General features: G+C 34.7%; 3 protein-coding genes across 4 annotated transcripts; all 3 read right to left on the bottom strand.

Moving 5' to 3' along the window:
- Nucleotides 1-381: 381 nt before the first annotated feature.
- On the bottom strand, nucleotides 382-2,360 carry LOC105126501 (oxygen-evolving enhancer protein 1, chloroplastic). The gene is made up of 2 exons (XM_011027374.1): nucleotides 1,932-2,360; nucleotides 382-1,322 (listed from the first exon to the last, which is right to left on the bottom strand). The coding sequence occupies exons 1-2, from the start codon at nucleotides 2,169-2,171 to the stop codon at nucleotides 564-566; spliced, it is 999 nt and encodes a 332-aa protein (XP_011025676.1). The 5' UTR covers nucleotides 2,172-2,360; the 3' UTR covers nucleotides 382-563.
- A 4,596-nt stretch (nucleotides 2,361-6,956) lies between these two features.
- On the bottom strand, nucleotides 6,957-9,673 carry LOC105126500 (cold-regulated 413 plasma membrane protein 2). 2 transcript variants are annotated; one of them, XM_011027373.1, is made up of 5 exons: nucleotides 9,430-9,673; nucleotides 9,102-9,308; nucleotides 8,657-8,764; nucleotides 8,491-8,561; nucleotides 6,957-7,458 (listed from the first exon to the last, which is right to left on the bottom strand). In XM_011027373.1, the coding sequence occupies exons 2-5, from the start codon at nucleotides 9,278-9,280 to the stop codon at nucleotides 7,205-7,207; spliced, it is 612 nt and encodes a 203-aa protein (XP_011025675.1). In that variant the 5' UTR covers nucleotides 9,281-9,308; nucleotides 9,430-9,673; the 3' UTR covers nucleotides 6,957-7,204. The 2 variants fall into 2 exon arrangements, with proteins under 2 accessions (XP_011025675.1, XP_011025674.1); XM_011027372.1 differs by lacking the exon at nucleotides 9,430-9,673 and having other exon boundaries at nucleotides 9,102-9,400.
- A 2,079-nt stretch (nucleotides 9,674-11,752) lies between these two features.
- Nucleotides 11,753-14,819, bottom strand: LOC105126498 (BTB/POZ domain-containing protein At5g66560-like). The gene is made up of 4 exons (XM_011027371.1): nucleotides 14,343-14,819; nucleotides 14,166-14,235; nucleotides 12,772-14,070; nucleotides 11,753-12,473 (listed from the first exon to the last, which is right to left on the bottom strand). Exons 1-4 carry the CDS (start codon nucleotides 14,378-14,380, stop codon nucleotides 11,910-11,912), a joined length of 1,971 nt encoding a protein of 656 aa, XP_011025673.1. The 5' UTR covers nucleotides 14,381-14,819; the 3' UTR covers nucleotides 11,753-11,909.
- Nucleotides 14,820-18,600: the final 3,781 nt, after the last annotated feature.

Here is an 18,600-nt window from a genome sequence, read left to right as displayed (position 1 = left end):
ACAAGGAATCACATATTTGGTGTTCCTGCTGATTTCTTCCAACACCATTATAGTTTCCTCTTCCTGCAGAGTTAGATTCACGGGGAATCAATTTTTGGTGTTCCTGCTAATATCTTCCAACACCATCATAGTTTTTTAATAAACAAAGCAAGTTCCCTTCGATCTCTTCCCATGCACGACTAGTTTTGTGTGATCTTGAAGCAGGCAGGTTACTGATTTGGAATTGGTCCCCTCTTGATTCAACTTTCGCTAGTGTTTTTTTTTTTTTGGATTTTTATATGATTTTGCCTCCATCTGGGCTTAAAAATTTGAATACTGCAGGCACAAGGTTCTGCGTAGAGTGCAGCAGGTTAGACATTTTACCAAATGGCTCCCACAGCCTGCAATTATCTAACCATGGACCTTAATTTCCAAACATTATTACATGGAGGCTTGATAATATACAAACAAGATAAAATATATTAGTGCAGCTCTTTGGGGTCACAGAAAAGTTTAGCAGCATCTTGAACATGTAGCAAAATTCGAACCAAGAATAAATGCACAGATTTCATACGAGAATAGCTCTATTGATCAAGCTGAGCATACCAGATCCCCTGGATCTTGACATCCTTTGGGGTCTTTGCTCCCAAATCAGTATCGGATGGCTGGACACTCTCAAACACTCCTATGACCTCTCCGGTCTCAGGCTTGCTCTTGGTAACACTTAGGGTGATTTTACCTGTTGATGATGCGGTGTTCTTGATGTTTTCCTTGGTCAGTTCCTCCTCATCCCCTCTGCCTCCAGCAGGCAATGCAACTGCATTGTCATAACCGGTTGAACCACCTCTTCCCTTTGGGTCTAGGAAAGAAGAGCCCCGGTAGGATGGTACAAGGAATTCTCCACCGAAGCTGTCTGGTTTTCCTGATGCAACCAACTGTTTAATGGTGAAAAGGAAAGGCACACGCTCACCACCAGGTAGCTGGACAGTCACAGCAGCATAGTCAATGCCATCTTTCTCCTCAAACTTGATGGTTCCATCAGAAGAGACTTCGAAAGGTCCCTCAATCTCGTCAAGAGTATAGGTTAAACGTGTCATAAGCTTAGTTTTTTGGAAATCAGGTGGGGAATTCTTGTTTATACCTTCAGCCTTCACTGTGAATGAAGTTGGCTCTAAGCAGATCTTCTTAGCATTGTATTTGCCGGGCTTGAAGGCAAATGAATCAAGTCCTCCGTCAATGGTTGGGCATTGGTTAGCAGTTCCAGATCCTTTTACTTCCATGTATGTCTTGCTCTGGATTTCTTCATAGGTCAGCCTCTTCGGAACTCCTTCAGCACTTGCTCCCTGAAATACAAAAAACGATCACCTCCTCAATGTAACACTGAAATCTTAAAAATTAAAAAAGTTCAGCAAAGGATGCTTTCTAGGCATTTCTTCATTAATTCCTCGTCGATCAAGCAATAACCCTCAATCTCAAATACCATTGTTATGAATGTGTCAGGGCCAATGAGAGGTGGAAATGAACAATATGAGGACCTGGCCTTAAAATTCTCCAGTCAAGTTCTGAACAGTAAAACATGTGGACAGTGCATGCAGCACAAATTAGGACTGTTACTTCCACTGTTTTTAATCACACCCTTCTGAAAATTGAGCCTAGACAGTGATCCTAAACTAAAAGAATCATCATAAAAAATGAATTTTTTGCCACAATATTATCAATTCTCAAAAGGATAGATACTTCTTCTCTTCCTAGCCATCTTACATGAAAATAAGCTGTTAAACTAAGTCCATCACTATACTATGATTAAGAGGCAGTATGTGTACAAAAATTACACAGAAACAAGGCAGGGTAAGGACATTATCAAGCCAATCAAATTATAGTCTGGTAGTCTAACATTAATCTGATCGTACAGCCATTGGAAGTTCAAAAATATCAGACTAAGACATACTCACCGAGACAACAAGAGCTGAAGTAGCAAGAGCAAAACCAGCTATCTTACTTGCATCTACACACTTTTGAGCCAAGTCTTTAAGGTCAGATTGCAAAGAGCAAGAAATCCTAGCACTAGCTGGTTCCAAGCCAAAAGCCTTGGAAACACTTTGAGAAGATCTTAGTTGAAGGCTGGTCCTAGAAGGCACACCCACCTTGGTGGGTTGCATGAGTGTAGCTGCTGCTTGCAGTGAGGCTGCCATTTTAGTTCTTAGAAAAAAAAACAAGCTAACCAGCTGACCACAAGAGGAAGTGTTTTGTGCTGGGAGGAGTGGCAAGTTAAGCTGGTTGGTTTTGTTATGAGTAGGATAAGAGATAGGATAAGGCTTCCTCCTATTGGCTGATTGAGCGAAGGTAATGTCTCTGGTTTTCTAGGCCGCCATGTGGCAAGTATCAGGTTTGGGATTAAGATACACTCTCTATCAGAGTGGACGATGAAGATGATGTTGATGATGGATTAGATATCTGGTCGGCCCCACTGCAAAGAATATGTGGTTTTTAGACCCATTGTTGCCAAAGAAAAAATCCATGGCCTGCCAACACTTGGTTGCTCATGCAGCTTCCATAAATACAACATACAAACCTTTGTTGCTTTGGATTATTATACTTTTATTATGTAGGTGTTTTTATTTTTTACAAGCATTAATTTTATCCAATTTCTTTATATGAATTATAGTATGTTTCTTAGATCAAGATATGATTTCAAATCTTTAGATCCCTTGTATTATTATTATTATTATTATTATTATTGCTTAATTTCTTTTCTCCAATTCTTTTAGAAATATGCATATTTTTTAATGAATTATAAAATATAAAATCATATGAAACATTAATTAAATGAATTCAACATATGAATTAAGAAAATTTGGATTAAACAAATGCATCATGAAGATTGACAATCACATAAATAAAGTTATTGGTATGACAAAATTTCAAATGAATTTAGTATTATTCACTAAGTATTACTCACGCTTTGTTGCGAGACTAGACAATATTTATACATAAAACATGATGTTAATGTATCTCAAGTATTTTTTTTTTAAAAAAAAAAGAATATGTGGCTGATGTCATAGACCCAATTAAGTCGAATAAGTTAATTTTCTATTTAAATTAGATGAAAAAAATAAAAAACAACAGTAAATAGATAAAATTAAAAAAAAAATGATCTAGATAATCTAGAAAAAAAAGGTTTTTTCAACAATTGACAAACGATGTAACTCCATTTACAACCCATTAAATTCAAAAAATGAAATAGAATAATATATATATATATATATATATATATATATGTGGTATTAGTCAATTTAAGTTAGCATGACAAACTTATAATGAAAGTAATTAGGGTTGAGCTAACATGGGATATTTTATTAAGCTCACGGCCTAGATTATGAGATTGGAATAACATGATATAAAAAAATAAAGAGCATTATAAAGCCTAATTTTTTTAAAAAAAATATCAACCCATCTTAACTTTTAAAACTCATGATCCGAGTCATTAGACTCGAAATATAAAATAAAAATTATATTGGATTAAAGGGTGGAATTAAAAAGAAAAGTCAATTTAGCAAAAAGATCAACAAAAAAAAAGGATTAGAATTGACATAAAAATAACAAGAAGGTTTTTTATTGAAGGATAAAATTGAACATAAGAAACACTTTACCAAAAGAAAAAAAATAAAAAGAATGAAGTTCAAATTGGTAAATAATATACTTTAAACTTGAATTGATAGATGAAATTGAAAATAAATTAAATTTTTATAAAAAAACAGAGGAAGAATCAGAAATCAAATCAATAAGGACCAAATTAGAAAATATAATACCATAAATTTGGATTGAATGATAAAATTAACAATCAATAAAACATTTATAAAAGTGTCAGGGAAAAAATTAAAAATTAAAAAAATAAAGACCAACTTAAAAATAACAATATATGTATTGGAATTGATGGAGAAAATTCTAAACCAAGATCAAATTTCTATAAAAAGATTAAGAATAAATATTAAAAATTAAAAAAAATAAGAATCAAAGTAGAAATACCAACAATAAAAACAACTAAATTGTAATTTTAGGAGGAGAAATAAAAAAAATCATCAAGCAACAAACCAAACTAGTAATGATAACATGTGTTACATCATCAAAAAAAGGATATAGCAACGATTTCAATGACACAATATGTAAGCATTCATATGCCATTCGAAGGGGTACGGGCATCTCCTATAAGCCTTTGATTCACCATATGCACCTATTCTTTTATTTTTTAATTAAATATTAAATTATTTTTTATCTGACTTAATAATTATACAAAATCCATTATGGAAAGATAAAAAGGCCTCTTGACTACATGTTTAATTTTTTTTTATGATATTTTAGTTATTTCATTGTGTTTTTAATTATTTATTATTTTTTTATATTTGATTGAATACTAAATTCTCCTAAGCTAATATTATATTTTAGCACGTGGTAAAACTTAATGGGATGCGTATATTTTATCATATAATAAGGATTAACAAATAATTCAACGCGATTAAAATAAAAAATTAATTCATCTTCATTTTTATTTTTCTTTTTCTTTTTTTTTCCCAAAAATATCGCTAAAACTCTCCAACTAAAAACATTATGATAGTGGGATTTTATTTTGGATAAAGTACAATAACCATCCCTAAAATATCATGAAATTACAATAATCATTTAAAAGTTTGATGATATTTTAAAAAAATCCTTTTGCGCCTAAAATTCCTTAATATTAAAGAGAGTCATTTAAAAAACATTAAAAGCATAGGAGCTGAATATTAAGTGTTTTAAACCCAAAGGACCTGTTAGCTCTTTTTCTAAATAATAGGGACTAAATTATAATTTACTCCTTCAGATGCACAAAACAGTTTGCCATCCCGGACGCCGGCGTTAGCAGCACGGCGCCCTAACCAACTGAATTAAGATTGTATTTTAACATCTAATCTACATTTTGCCCGGAAAAGTGTAGGTGAAAGGAGAAATCTTTGTACGGTCTTTGCAAAGTCTTAAACATACGAGCAGATTCGTGCACACAGAAGCAATATTGCCTCGGCACCCTCACAAGCATCAGCGAAATTATATAAATCCAGAAACAGAGGGCTAACCGAACACCATGATGCTCAGGAAACCCAGCTTTAGATCTGCCTTGGTCCTACACTGATTTTGTTTGCGAAGAACATCCAACCTTTTATTAGTCGGGCACCAAGTTTGGAGCTTGAAGAGGAAGGAGAGCAGCTCAAAAGTGCTTGAAATGCAATCACGGGTAAAACCCTCAATGCTTAAAGAGAGACTACGATTGCTTTCTCATCATTGCTGCATCATCCTTCCGCCCCTTCCTCCTCTCGACATTTTCCATTTTTAAATCAACAACCAAAGACAATCGGAAATGACCCAGAAATAAAAAATTATTCAAAAAAAAAAGAGAGAGAGAAGGAAAAGGGAATGATGATTTCTCTCAGACAAATGCCTCGAATTGTCCTCACAATTTGAAAGAATGGAAAAATGATCAGACTCGTCATCTGTGTTTCTTCATCACCGAGAAATCATTAATCCATCATTATTGGTTGAAAAAAAGAGAAAAACGAGGAAGGTGATTGATATGAAAAACGAAAGCATGAGTCCATAACCAAGAGTTCTTTAGCACTATTCGAGGTTTCGAGGCCTTTGCTTTTTAATATATAGGTGAAAGAGAACTAGGGTTAGCGTCTTCTTGCCTTTCAGCGCTGAAATTACCAGGGTGCCATCCTCTCTTCCAATCATAAGCGTTTGACAAGTCGGTGAACAACCATGGTTTGTATTTTTTTTTAAAAAAAAAACATATTACTTGGGAAGTTTAGGAGGACTGGTTTTATTATGTTTCTCAACAATTTTAATTCTTTTATATATTTTTTAATGTTTTAATATATTAATATTAAAAATAAATTTTAAAAAATATTATTTTAATATATTTTTAACAAAAAATAATTTATTTGATACTTTTAAAAAGTCATTTAATACAGTGTTGTGATAAGTAGTAGCTATGAGGTTGTGTATAATTTTATAAAGATAAAAATTAATATTTAGTTATTTATTACTATATTGTATTTATAAATATTTAAAATATTTGGATAGTGTTTTATTAAATTTTATTATTGATATTTTGATATATATTAAAATTACCAATAAAAATTGTAATATATCATATATGTTTTCTTTATATTAAATGGTTTACAGTTTATTAAACTTCTTTTTTCTATAAATAGAACCCTAAGAGTTCAACTTACAATCAATGGTTAGATAATTAGTGCTAGAATTTAAAAAAAAAATACGTAAAGAGAGAAATAAGAAATTGAAAGATAAATTGAATTAAAGGGGTGTGTAAAAATAGCTTACGTAAAACATTTTATATAGAATTAGGGCTAAGGATCCAGAATTAGTTCGATTCCTTTACTCCTAAAAATATCTTGCAAACTCTGGCCCAATATAAAACAATCTGAGCTTGTAAATTTGGGCACTCATGATTCAAACTCCGCGCCTGAAATACATATATATATATGAATAAAAAACAACCACTATGATAAATTAGATTTAGATTCTTTTTATGAATGCCGTGAAAATCGAGTTTTTTTCCTAATTTAAAATTTTTTTTAGTTAATTTTTATATTTTTTTATGTGCGATATTAAAAATAATTTTTTAAAAATAAAAAATTACTTAAATATATTTCTAAATAAAAAATATTATTTCCTAGTATATATCCAACCTCAAAACCAAGTCAAAAGTTAAGGTTAAGGTTGACTCTAAGATTAACCAGTGTAAACTAACCTAACTAACCTTATTTCATTATTTCATTTCCAAGTTAACTCATTAAGTTTTATAACTATTAAAAAATTACCATAAACTCAATTGTTTTTTTCTTTGATTTCAAATTTTAATCAAATCCAGGTTGAAAATGAGTAAAATTGCATTTGCAATATAACTCAGGAGGGAGAAGGGAGGCTTCCAACATCCATAGATCATACTCTTGACAAATAGTGAACAATCAACAGTTCTTTTACATCAACTGCATACAAAAGTTCTTTTATTGCAAACAGATGCACGATTCAATAGAATTTATGAACAACCGACTGTCGATGCATACCAAATCATAGTATTATTGATATCTAACAAATTAAGTAAACACAGCATGAATGTTTTAATTTGCAGTGCAGTCACAGTTTCACTGCTCGAATCCGCAGGCTAAAGTGCCTACAAGAAGTGAAGCACTAGTGCCCACACAGGATAAACTATCAGAAGGATAATCCCAACAGTGTTTGATATTCCATGGGGCTGTGTAAACGAATTTCTGAACCCACCAGATGCCCGGATGTGCTCTTGCAATAGGTAACAAGCAATGATAAGGCATATGAAGACACCAACCACGCTCTCCTTCAAGGTGTGTGCAAAGAAATTTGGAGCCACAACCAGAAGAAGAATTATTGATCCTGGCATCTCCAGCCAATCTGTACATGGCAATGATCAGAAAGTATTACATCAATGGACAATAGCAAAGATATAGTTACAGTCAACAAAGTGCATGCATTTCTTACAAACAGTGCAGGCAGTAGGTACATAGTTATTATAGTCATGAAGCATCACGTTTTTTGTTGCAGAGTATCAGCTGTGGTAAATAGAGAGATTTACAAGAAATATAATTTAGAATGATACAGCAAGTTTTCACACATGAACAGCTGTCTCACATATTGAAATATCTGACAGCTTAATTCTACATGTCATAACTTGGAAGAATACTGAGACAAGAATGAAAATCTATTGTGGAATCCACGTATTTGGGAGGGGGGGGGGGATATGGCACAATTTCAATGACAAAACAAATATCAGTTAAACCACCAAATCGAATTTTCCATCTCTAATCTAACAGATCAACATATAGCAATAAGAAATCAAATCGCGGAAAAAGAAATGGTGAACCTCCACTTTTATTATATTAGTTAGTAGTTGATCCAAAAAACGAAAGAACCATTATAGTCTTCAAATGATCATAGTCTTCAAATGGGAATATGAATTTAAAGATAATGTTTATGAGATTGTTTCTTCTCTGCAAGCGTACGGGTGGGTGGGGGTGAGAGAGAGAGAGAGAGCATGGATGGAGCTAGGGGTTCACAGGCTGTATCAGGGAACTGCAAGCTATCCTTAGCCTTTGCAATTTCACATTGACCAGGAAAAATAGCAAAATTACAGTTTGAAGTGTGTTGATTAGATAATTTAACTCACGCCAGAATTCAGTCAATCTCAGGAAATGTTGAATAGAATAAACAGCCTAGCCTCAGATTTGCCGATCAATTTTGGCACCTGGGAAATACAATTCTAAAAATGTTTCAAGTAATCCAGAAAACTTTGGTTCTCTTTCTCAATAACTTTGCTACATGTCAAACATGGTGGCTGGTGCAGAAAAAAGAATGGCAAGGCTACACAAGCAAGCAATGCATTCTGCTAAAAACTAAGATCAGTAGGAAACTAATTTGGGCCTGAACCTGGAAAATGTCGTGGGAAGAAGAGCCTGAGAACCACTGCAACAAAAGCAATCCACCTTCCAACTTCCCCTCTGAATAATTTGGACATGCATAGATTCAAGCTCAGTAGAGGATAAAACCAAAACAAATCGAAGTGAAAAGGCTAAATATCACAGAAGATTATCACCTGAAGAAGTTAAATAGTACAGAAGGAAGACTAAAGAAAATGTAAGGGACTAAAAGTGAAGTCAGCATGTTGGATCTCCAGTTTGTCCGGTCCAATATCAACAAATAACTGCACAGAACATCTAATAATAAGTTAATTATTCACGGAAAGAATTCAATACTCGCAATGGGAATAGATGGGGTTCAGATTCATATAGATTGCAGATAAAACGTATCAGGCACAGTCATTTACTTGTTCATTGTTGAACTCCAGGATCAAAGCCCAGTTTATGACAAGCAAAATGAATTCCCAAATAAACTAGACATGAAACAATCAGAGTATATGCGATCCTTAGCTTATATTACTTGTGTTCTCAGATTTCAGAGCAGAAATTCAACAAAAGGATATTGTATATTGTATCAAGAAATGAACTTTACAAAATTAAGCAAAAAGAAAAAGGACTCACATAGCAGCAAAGGAGGCAACCCATTTGAGAAAAGAGGTACCAAACCCCAAGCCACCAAGCCTAGCGGCATCCTTGATGAGTTTCTTAGCAGCAACCTTGAGCTCACTGACATCGGAATCAATTAAATTAGCGCTGACTTCATCATCAGTCTTCATCTTCAAAAACTCCATCCTCCCCATTTTTCTTTTCTCCTCTCTCCTTCAAGATCTAAAATCAGAGAACAAAAGGGCCCACAATGTGAAATACAGATGCTATATTAAAGAACAAACAGACAATAGAAGCAAACAGTGGTGGTGGTGGTGGCAAAGAGAATATGAAAGACATGGACCTTTTTTATGAGCTGGTCTCTTCAATGGATCTATTCCAATGACACCGATGCAAATTTTGTGGATTGACAAGGTGGGGGGGCCCTTGTTTCGAGGGAAATCAACTCGATAAGTTTGGAAAGTTCCCCCCTTTGATTCAGTCAGTGAAGTTTCGGATTTCCTCCAACTGCTTATGTCATGTTGGCTGGCTCTTGGAATTACCTGCGTAGCCGGAGAATGCTGCTGTTTTTCCCACGTGGCTTGGGAACTGGCTTAAGTTTCGGAGAATGATGCATGGTAGACGAGGTGGCGAGAGTGAAATGTTCTTGGGAGTTAAGCCCATTTTGTGTTGGGTCAAGGCCCATTTGTGTTGCTGTAGCTACTAGGAATTTGGAGACCACTCTGGTGTTGCTGGTAACCTTCTTTTTTTTTCGAGCTCGAATTTTAAAATTTAGAGTTAATATCTAAATAACTTATTGAAAGTTATTTTTTAAATATATTAACAAATAAAATAATCCATAAATATAAAATAAATTAAATTAAAAGGAGATAAATGATAAAGAAAATTTGACCATGTAAATACATAAAAGAGGATGATGTTTTGTTGTAGAAATACTTTTCATCCTCCCATATTTTTTTTCCACTCCATTATTCATTGGTAGTCTTTTCCTTTTAGTTTGCTGAAATCTTCGACCAATAAACTTCATTTATTTTTAATTTTATCTTTTCAAGTTATGTTGAAATGATTTTAAATGTTGGAATTTGTTTCTATTTACATGTTCTTTGAATATTTATTATGTAATAGAATATTTTGACTTTAACTTAAAGTTTGCTTTTATAAAATAGAATTTTAAGTTATTATTAAAAAAATCTAAAGAATTTTTTTTTTTAAAAGGTATCACAACTTCAATTTAATTCCTAAAATCTTAAATTATATATTATTTCCTCAAAATTTTATTTTTGTTATATTTTTAACCTCTTAATATTAAAAAAAAGAAGAGATAAAGTCGCTAAAAAAAAAAAAGGAGAGGGAGAGAGTATTAGATCAATCATATTTCAACCATTAAAACAAAAGGGAGGAAGTTAAGCTTAGCGTTAACATGTTTGTTTTAAAAATAAAAGTTCAACGAAAATGATTTTGTTTAAAAAAAGGTCAACAAAAAATAGATTAGGACTAATGAATTTTAATTTGATTAGGTTTATTTGGATTTATGAACTAATTAGAGGGTGTTTTATGGTTGGAACTATATTTATCGAGATTTATATTATGTTTTTTAGTGTTTCATTTTATGAAAACAAGTTGAAAATAATTCTTGAAGTCTAAAAACTTAAATCTTAATTTTATACTCATCATAGATTATCAAGAATTTCTCTAATAAAAGATAATTTGTCTATCGCAATGAACAATATGTTATTTTTTAAAATAGAAAATTACTAAAATAGACAACACATAGTTTTTTTTTTTAAAAAAGGAAAGAAAATTAGAATAAACAATAAAAGTTCATTATAAATTAAAATTATTAATGGTTTGAAAAGAAAAAACTAATTAAGGTGCAAGGAAAAGAATGTGGAGAAGAGAAAAATGACTACAAGGACAAAAGTTTGTACCTGGCTTATTACATATGCTCAAAACACAAGCATCCCCTTGATTTGTTCACCCAAAGTTCATCCATTTATATTGTTAAAACCAGAATTTATGTAGAATAATCTGTCATTAAGAATAATTATCTAAAGATCATCAAAGTGATAAGGGTGACAGACACTATTCCCATTACTTCATGGAATGATAATTTCAACCAATACATTTGTCACCCAATATCATCTTATTGGGTTGGATTGAATTTTTATTCGAGATGAAAGTCGAGTGGATATACAGGCCGGTGATGGGTTCACTCTCCTCATCACCTAACCAATCTTAGATTTGATTTTTTAACTTGTTTTGAATGAAGTGGTGAGCATAATGATTCTTGGACAGAAAGCACTCCACATTGCTCTAAACTTCGGTCATCATCATGAATCCAAGGAAATTCGAACACTACAAGTTTTTTTTTTGTCATCTTCACCTTGACTTCCAGTTCAAAACAAGAACAGTCTATGATAGAAAAGGGACAGATAAGGAGATGATTTTTGATGCTTTTAATGATCTACGACTGCACAGAAACTGGGTCCCTTAGCTTCTGGTGGGAGTGACCACTGACCACGGAGTTCAGATTACACGCAGCTTTATAGAAAGAACCTGCAATTTACTCTGTCCCTCATGCTCTGTGATGCCCAGAAGGCATTACCTTAGAAGATGTGCCAATCTGGACAATCAACAAAATCATTGGAGCTAGAACAGTATCACCCTTGAGAAAAAAATCGTACTTTTATTCCCCCATCTTTTAAGACCACAAGTGGAAGCAACTTGCATGGACTAAACATCATAAATTATGGACACCCACTACACAATGTGATTTGGATTAAATGAATACTAATAACAACTCCTGCTCCCATGCTGAATCATCTATTGTTGATGATGATGATGCTGCTGCTGCCTTCCCTTCCTAGCATTTACAACCGTTTGTTCATGAGAATCACAAACTTGGGTCTTGAACTTGCACCCAAACCTCCTTGTCAGGGACCCTCTCCACCCTCCATTGTTACCACGCGGACCCTCCTTATCAATCTTATCAATCACCTTCTTCATAGTTGAACATTCTCGTTCAAGCTGATGCACCCTAGTCCTCATGCTGTCCATGTCTAGTCTCAGAACTTGATTTTCCCTTACTGCTGCCCTCCAAGTGTCGCTGCTACCCTCCTGCATTGCCCCTGCTTCTGCCTCTGCCTCAGCCTCTTCCTCCCTCCGTCTTAGCATGGATGGCCTTGCAGGATCAGCTTCAGCCGCAATCAATGTCCCTGCAATTGCATGGCGCAGCTGTAACTGCTCGAAAAACAAAACTTGAACCACCGCACGCAATGGCAGCCGCTCATTTTGTGCTGCGTGAGTGCACGCTTCTAATGTGAGCTTTTGACAATCCATTACACCACATATCTTCTCCCGCTCTGCCTCTGATATCCATGGATGTGCCTTCGAAAATTAAAAAAAAAAAAAAAAACAAGACTTCATTGCTGGGAAGCATAAATTTCCTTACAGTAATTATTATAACAGAATATTGAGTCTTGGATTGTGCCAACAAAACAACTTGGCCTATATACTGCGACTTTTCTCTATAGGATTTTGTAATTAGCATTAACGTAGTACTAAATCTCAGGGATAGTGGCATCATAACAACTTCATCTGTCTATGATTTGCAAAACTGCATTACCGGTTGTAATATCTCATTGCACAATTAAATATATAAACAATATAACGGGGAATTTGTTACCTTGAGATAGACATCTACAGCTCGGTAAAGGCCATCATCAAAGAGTCTAGCTTGCTCCGGTAGTGAAATTGCAAGATTATGGAATCTATCAGGCTTTAAATTTGCATCTGATGCAATCTCAGCAAGATAGCCATCAATTAGTTTACCAACAAGCATTAAAGAGGGTGATCTCACATTGCTACCTCCACCATCCTCGCCGGCTTCAATCTCACCTACATCTCCCTCTTCTTGAAGTCCATCCAAGAAGTGGCCTAGAATTCTCTCCAAGCAATCCACATCATATAATGTCTCATTCAAATATGAATAGCTAGGAATCAACAAATCATCTAGTGTAGCTTGCTCCAGTTGCAACCCGATTTTCTTCTCCACAGTGGACCGACACTCCTCTGCTGCATTTAGTATGTTAGCAGTTCTTAGCAAGCCAAATAAGAACCTTGTAGCTGTGGAAGATCTAGAACTTTCGTGCAACGGAAGATTGGAAACAATAGTCTCCAAAACTTCCCTTTGTCCACCCTCTGAAGCAATTGAAGATGATGAAGAAGATGGCTTCCTATTTAATCTTGATACGCCCGGGATGTGCTTCTTGGCATAGTACATTAAACAACTCTCTACAATCTCCGGATTCAGATCTCGCACTTTCATAGCCAAAATCAATCGCTTAAACAATGGCAAGCTCAAAAGTGCCAAATCTTCAAACCAAGAATCCGCATTATTGCTTCTAGCACCACCTCCTTTTCTACGTACCGCGGATTCAATCCCATTCCACAGGGCCTGATTGGAACTAGATTTGATATTCTCATTTGCTGCTTCGCTAACCGGCCAGCCAAATAAGGCTGGATCGGCAGAGGATGCTCTGGAAGCAATGGAATCAATGCATCTCTCTGTAATGCCTAAACTTTCCGCTAGTGCCATTACCCGCTCGCAAGATTTTAAGGCCTTAATTGACTCCTTGAGACTTTTGAGTACAGAATGAGAGAAAAACCTCTCTGTCTTAGAAATTAAATTATCTTCTGAATATTCCTCCGTCATTTCAAGAAACTCTCCCGCACAGCGAAGAGGAGCGATGATAGATGAGTTTAAGTCTACCTTTACGCCGTAGCAAAACTTGGCAGCCATCTCAAACGTTTCAGAGCCGCCTGGGAAGTCTAGGAGAGAAATCTGACAAAGAATTTCTTCAATTTCATCTCTTTCTTCTTCTGGTTCTTGTTGGTCATTCCTCTGGGTTGTTGAGGTTGTAGGATTTGTTTCTTGCTCTGTTATTAGTTGATGAAGCTTTTTGCTTTTTGACATCAGAGGAAACTAAACCACCGGACAGAGAACACAGAGCCACTAGTAAGCAAGCAAGAAAGAAAATGACTTGAACATGGAATAAAACTAGAAGGGCCACGCTTTACCTTGTGGAGGTGAAAGGTCATATCTTCTACTTCAATCACTATGTCACTTGGCAGCCCAGTTGTGCAAAACCTGCAAGAAAGAAAAGAAAAGGAAAAAACATTGGAGAAATTGTCGTTCAGTCTTTGTATGAAACATGGGCAAGAAAAGACTAATTTGTGCATTGCTAATCAACTAACCATGCTTGCCCTTTAGAGCTAGGCTGCTCAGCTGCCATTTTAGTTTTCAAGAAAACCTGCTGCTTCCTTCTTGGGAGACGGAAATTTCTCAAAAACTAAGCTAGATCCATGAGAAGAGAGGGAAGGGGTGTTTGAAGGTTTATGGCATGGAAGTGTGAGAATGAATGATAGGACAGAATGTCTGTCTGTCTCTTGTAAGTTTATGTTTAGGGCTAAACTAATAGTGTGGTGAAAGGGTTCTGACTCTGTGACAACAGAGTGGCAAAGCAAGGAAAGAGAGAATGGGAATCCAACAGCTCAAAACGGACAAATAAAGTCCATGAAGGGTTTTTCCAGTAACATCATCATTCCTTTTTTTAATCGAAATTTCTTTTGCTTTTTCATCTTTGAATGAGATCAGAATCTTAACCACTCCAACTCAAAACTCCTTCTCTTGTAGTCGAAAGGAAGTCTTTTGGAAGAATTTTCTTTCCTAGACTTTAAAAAGACCGTCGTCATCATCCATTGCTTGCCAACTGGGCCTTTTTTGCGTAAATTATGGTATATTTGTTTACATTTATTCATTAATCCTTCATGGAGCCATCGATGTTAACTTTTTTTGAAAAAGTGTTTTTTTATTTAAAATAATATTAAATTTTTATATATTTTTAATTAAAAATTACTTTTATAAAAATAACATAGAGAGTTACCGAACAAACTATAAAAATATTTGGAGGTGTGTATTATTTTTTGTTTGGAAATGTATTAAAATAATTTTTTAATTTTTTATATGAATAAATTAAAATAATCTAAAAAATTGAATTTTTTTAAATTTAAAACAAAAAAATTTAAAATTTAATATACTTATAACCCTAAACTGGGTCTAAAATTGAAAGTTGAATCCAAGTTTTATTTCCTTTTCATGTTTTTACAAGAGAACTAACCTACTTGAATTGTGTCAATAGTCACATGCTATGTCTAGAAATTTGATCAATTTGCCCCCACCCCACCTCTAATTGTTTAATACAATGTTAGGTTGGTATTTAAAATGAGAATAATTTTTAATTTTTAACTCAAATTCAAAGCATCTTAATTATAATATTATTGAAGGGTTCGAGGAGGTGATAATAGAGTTTAAATGATAAGTGAGTTTATTGTCTAGAATTCAAATGCTAAAAGAAGTTGCAAGAGAGAAACTTTTCATAAATATATAATTTTAGACACATAAATGATTTTTTAAACTTGTTTATATAGGAATTTAATTGGGTTTTTTTAGAGTTTAAAATATATATATTACATTATCTTTATATTTAGAGCTGGTTTGTTATTATATTTTAAAAATATTTTTTTAATTAATTGTTTTGTTTTGTTTTAAATTAAATTTAATATATTCAAATCGTTTTAATATGATAATATTAAAAATAAATTTTAAAAAATATAAATATAATTTTAATATATTTTAAAAAATAAAATACTTAAAAAACAATGATTTTACGCTAACAGACGATGACTCACGGGCTTAACAGTTGTTCACAGGAAAGCAAGAGAAAGATGATATAATAATTGGATTTGATAATCATTTGGGTCCTTTATTTTTCTCCTTTTGGAGGCTAATAATATCCTAATCAAAAGTGTTGAAAGACGACGAAAAGTATAGAAGACACGAGACAAGCCCCTCCTAGATGGGCCACTAATTGGGAGGTTACAGCACCATAACAATGGCTGCCCGACTGAGATACAAGGCATGAATCAGAGCTTAACCCGATAGGGACGATCGAGAGGGAGGAATTTTGAAATCTATGCCGTCCAAGATTAAATTGATAAATGGGGGTCCATTCTCAAGATTCATCCTGTGATTTTATGCAGGAATAAATGGTCACATGGAGACGATGACCCACATGAAAAGAGAAGCAAACAACTCCACAATTTCAATTTTGGCTGATTTTCTTGAATTTTTTTGCTTGTTGATAGTAATGGTTCTCCACTTCTTGAAATCCAGGTCTGAAAACATGGCGCTCCCTTTCATTTAGGGCATCATATCTGCCGTCTCACCCTACCTTCATTTATGACCATGTCGATGAGTTGACTGAGAATGGTTACACCATAAATGTGCTCATCAATCAACAGCTAATACTGGCGATGATGTTCTGGGGTGATCTCAGAGGTGTTTGAGGTCGTGCTAGCCGTTATTTATAAAATATTTTTTATTTAAAAATATACTTTTAATAGTAATATTCAACTTTGAAGTAGCTAGGTTTTATAATAATGACTGATATGGCAGCAAGAAGCACAAATGTTTCTGCTGGTTGCAGTGGCTACATTTGAACTGTCTGAAGGCCACATTTCACATTTGTGGCTTTGAACGCAACCGAGGTTCACGTGGTTCCTAATTCTTGGTCTCATTGAACATCATTAAGTTCTTAATATTTTGGATTTAAAATAAAGCTTTATGAACTTAAGGAGGACACGTGTTGGCATTTGGTTGAAACTCTGATCAATTTATAAAAAATATAAAAAGATAGATCTCCCTTGTTAGCATAGTTTTTAAACCCGGCCCAATGGCCGGCCCGGTTCAAGGCCCGGGTTCCAGATTTTGACCGGGTCACCGGATTTTGACCGGGTCGGCCGGGTCAATTTCTATTTTAAAAAAAATTCAAAACGACGTCGTTTTAGTAAAAAAAAAAAAAAACAGGTTGCAACCGGGTTTTTGATCGGGTTTTTCCGGGTCTTCCGGATTTTCGGGTCAATCCGCCGGGTCGTCCGGGTCACACCGGGTTATGGCTCACCTTATTTTTTTATCAACCCGGCCCGGTTCCAGCCTCGGGTCGGACGGGTCCCGGGTCAACCCGCCGGTCCGGGCTGGATTTTAAAACTATGCTTGTTAGAGATGTTTAAAACAAAAATTATTTTTAAAAAATTATTAAAATAATATTTTTTTATTTTAAAAAATTTATTTTTAATATCAACCTACCAATAAAATCCAATACTTTTCAAAATGTGAAGTACACACAATTGTTTATGTTATTTGTGTTTTCTAGTCCTCTTGCGCTAAGGACAGCAAGATCCAAGCCAAACAATTGCCTAGCTCAGGCTATTATGCTCTTGGGCTATGTAAGGTTGGTGGGTCGCATTGTTGTTTACTTCGAGAAATGAGAATATTACGAGCGCTACGTCCTCCCACCAACTCGAGGCGAGGGCACCTTCATCTTCCCTAGAACCTCGCATGGTTTAAATTTCATGTTCTGTCTCACACACATTAATGCTTTGCTGTTGCCTCTCAAAAGGCAACTGGGTTGTTTTTTTAAAAAAGAAAATTGCACAGCACAAAACCCATGACAAAATCATCCAAAAATCTTACAAAATCCTAGAGCATAGTTTTAAAACCCGGTCCGGACCGGCGGGTTGACCCGGGACCCGTCTGACCCGGGCTGGAACCGGGCCGGGTTGATGAAAAAATAAGGTGAGCCATGACCCGGCGTGACCCGGCGGGTTGACCCGGAAGAACCCGGTCAAAAACCCGGTTGCAACCTGTTTTTTTTTTACTAAAACGACATCGTTTTGAATTTTTTTAAAAATAGAAATTGATCCGGCCGACCCGGTCAAAACCCGGTGACCCGGTCAAAACTCGGAACCCGGGCCTTGAACCGGGCCGGCCACCGAGCCGGGTTTAAAAACTATGCCCTAGAGAGAGTAGCTAAGTTTGATTCTTTATTAATTACTCCATACATTCAGAAAAGAAAATAAGAGAAAACCCAGGTTGGCCGATGCAACATTGACCATAATCAGAAGATATATAGCAGAGCTTGGACGAAAATGGTAGAAGCAAGCAACGGTATCCATTATTCATGCACAAACGCAGCATGACTCTTTATTGTAGCGTAGTACTCTCTCCCCAGTATTCATCTTTAGGAGTTCCGAGAGGCTGCAACAGGAAAGCAACATCAGGAGACCTTTTACTTGGCAGATTTTATATCGCCAAGAAAACAGGAAAAGAAAGGGCATAAAATAAATTGATTTGTATAAAAAATAATAAAAAAGATTAAATCTTTTTCCTTCTTTTTTTATATCACATCATGTCCCATTAATAATTGAATGTAAAGCCAAGATTCCATGTTCGGTAACCACCATTGATGATGATTTCAGTTTCAACTACTACAATAATGAACTGGTTTTTTTTAAAAAAAATCAATGACAGTAATCAATACATGGAGACGATGCATGTAATTTTAGAGACGTGTAAAATGATGCAAGAATACTTAAATATAAATCAGAAAATTAC

Source organism: Populus euphratica, unplaced genomic scaffold (genome assembly GCF_000495115.2).
Source record: "Populus euphratica unplaced genomic scaffold, PopEup_1.0 scaffold41.1, whole genome shotgun sequence".
NCBI classification, from domain to species: domain Eukaryota; kingdom Viridiplantae; phylum Streptophyta; class Magnoliopsida; order Malpighiales; family Salicaceae; genus Populus; species Populus euphratica.
This window is presented reverse-complemented; position numbering and strand designations above follow the sequence as displayed.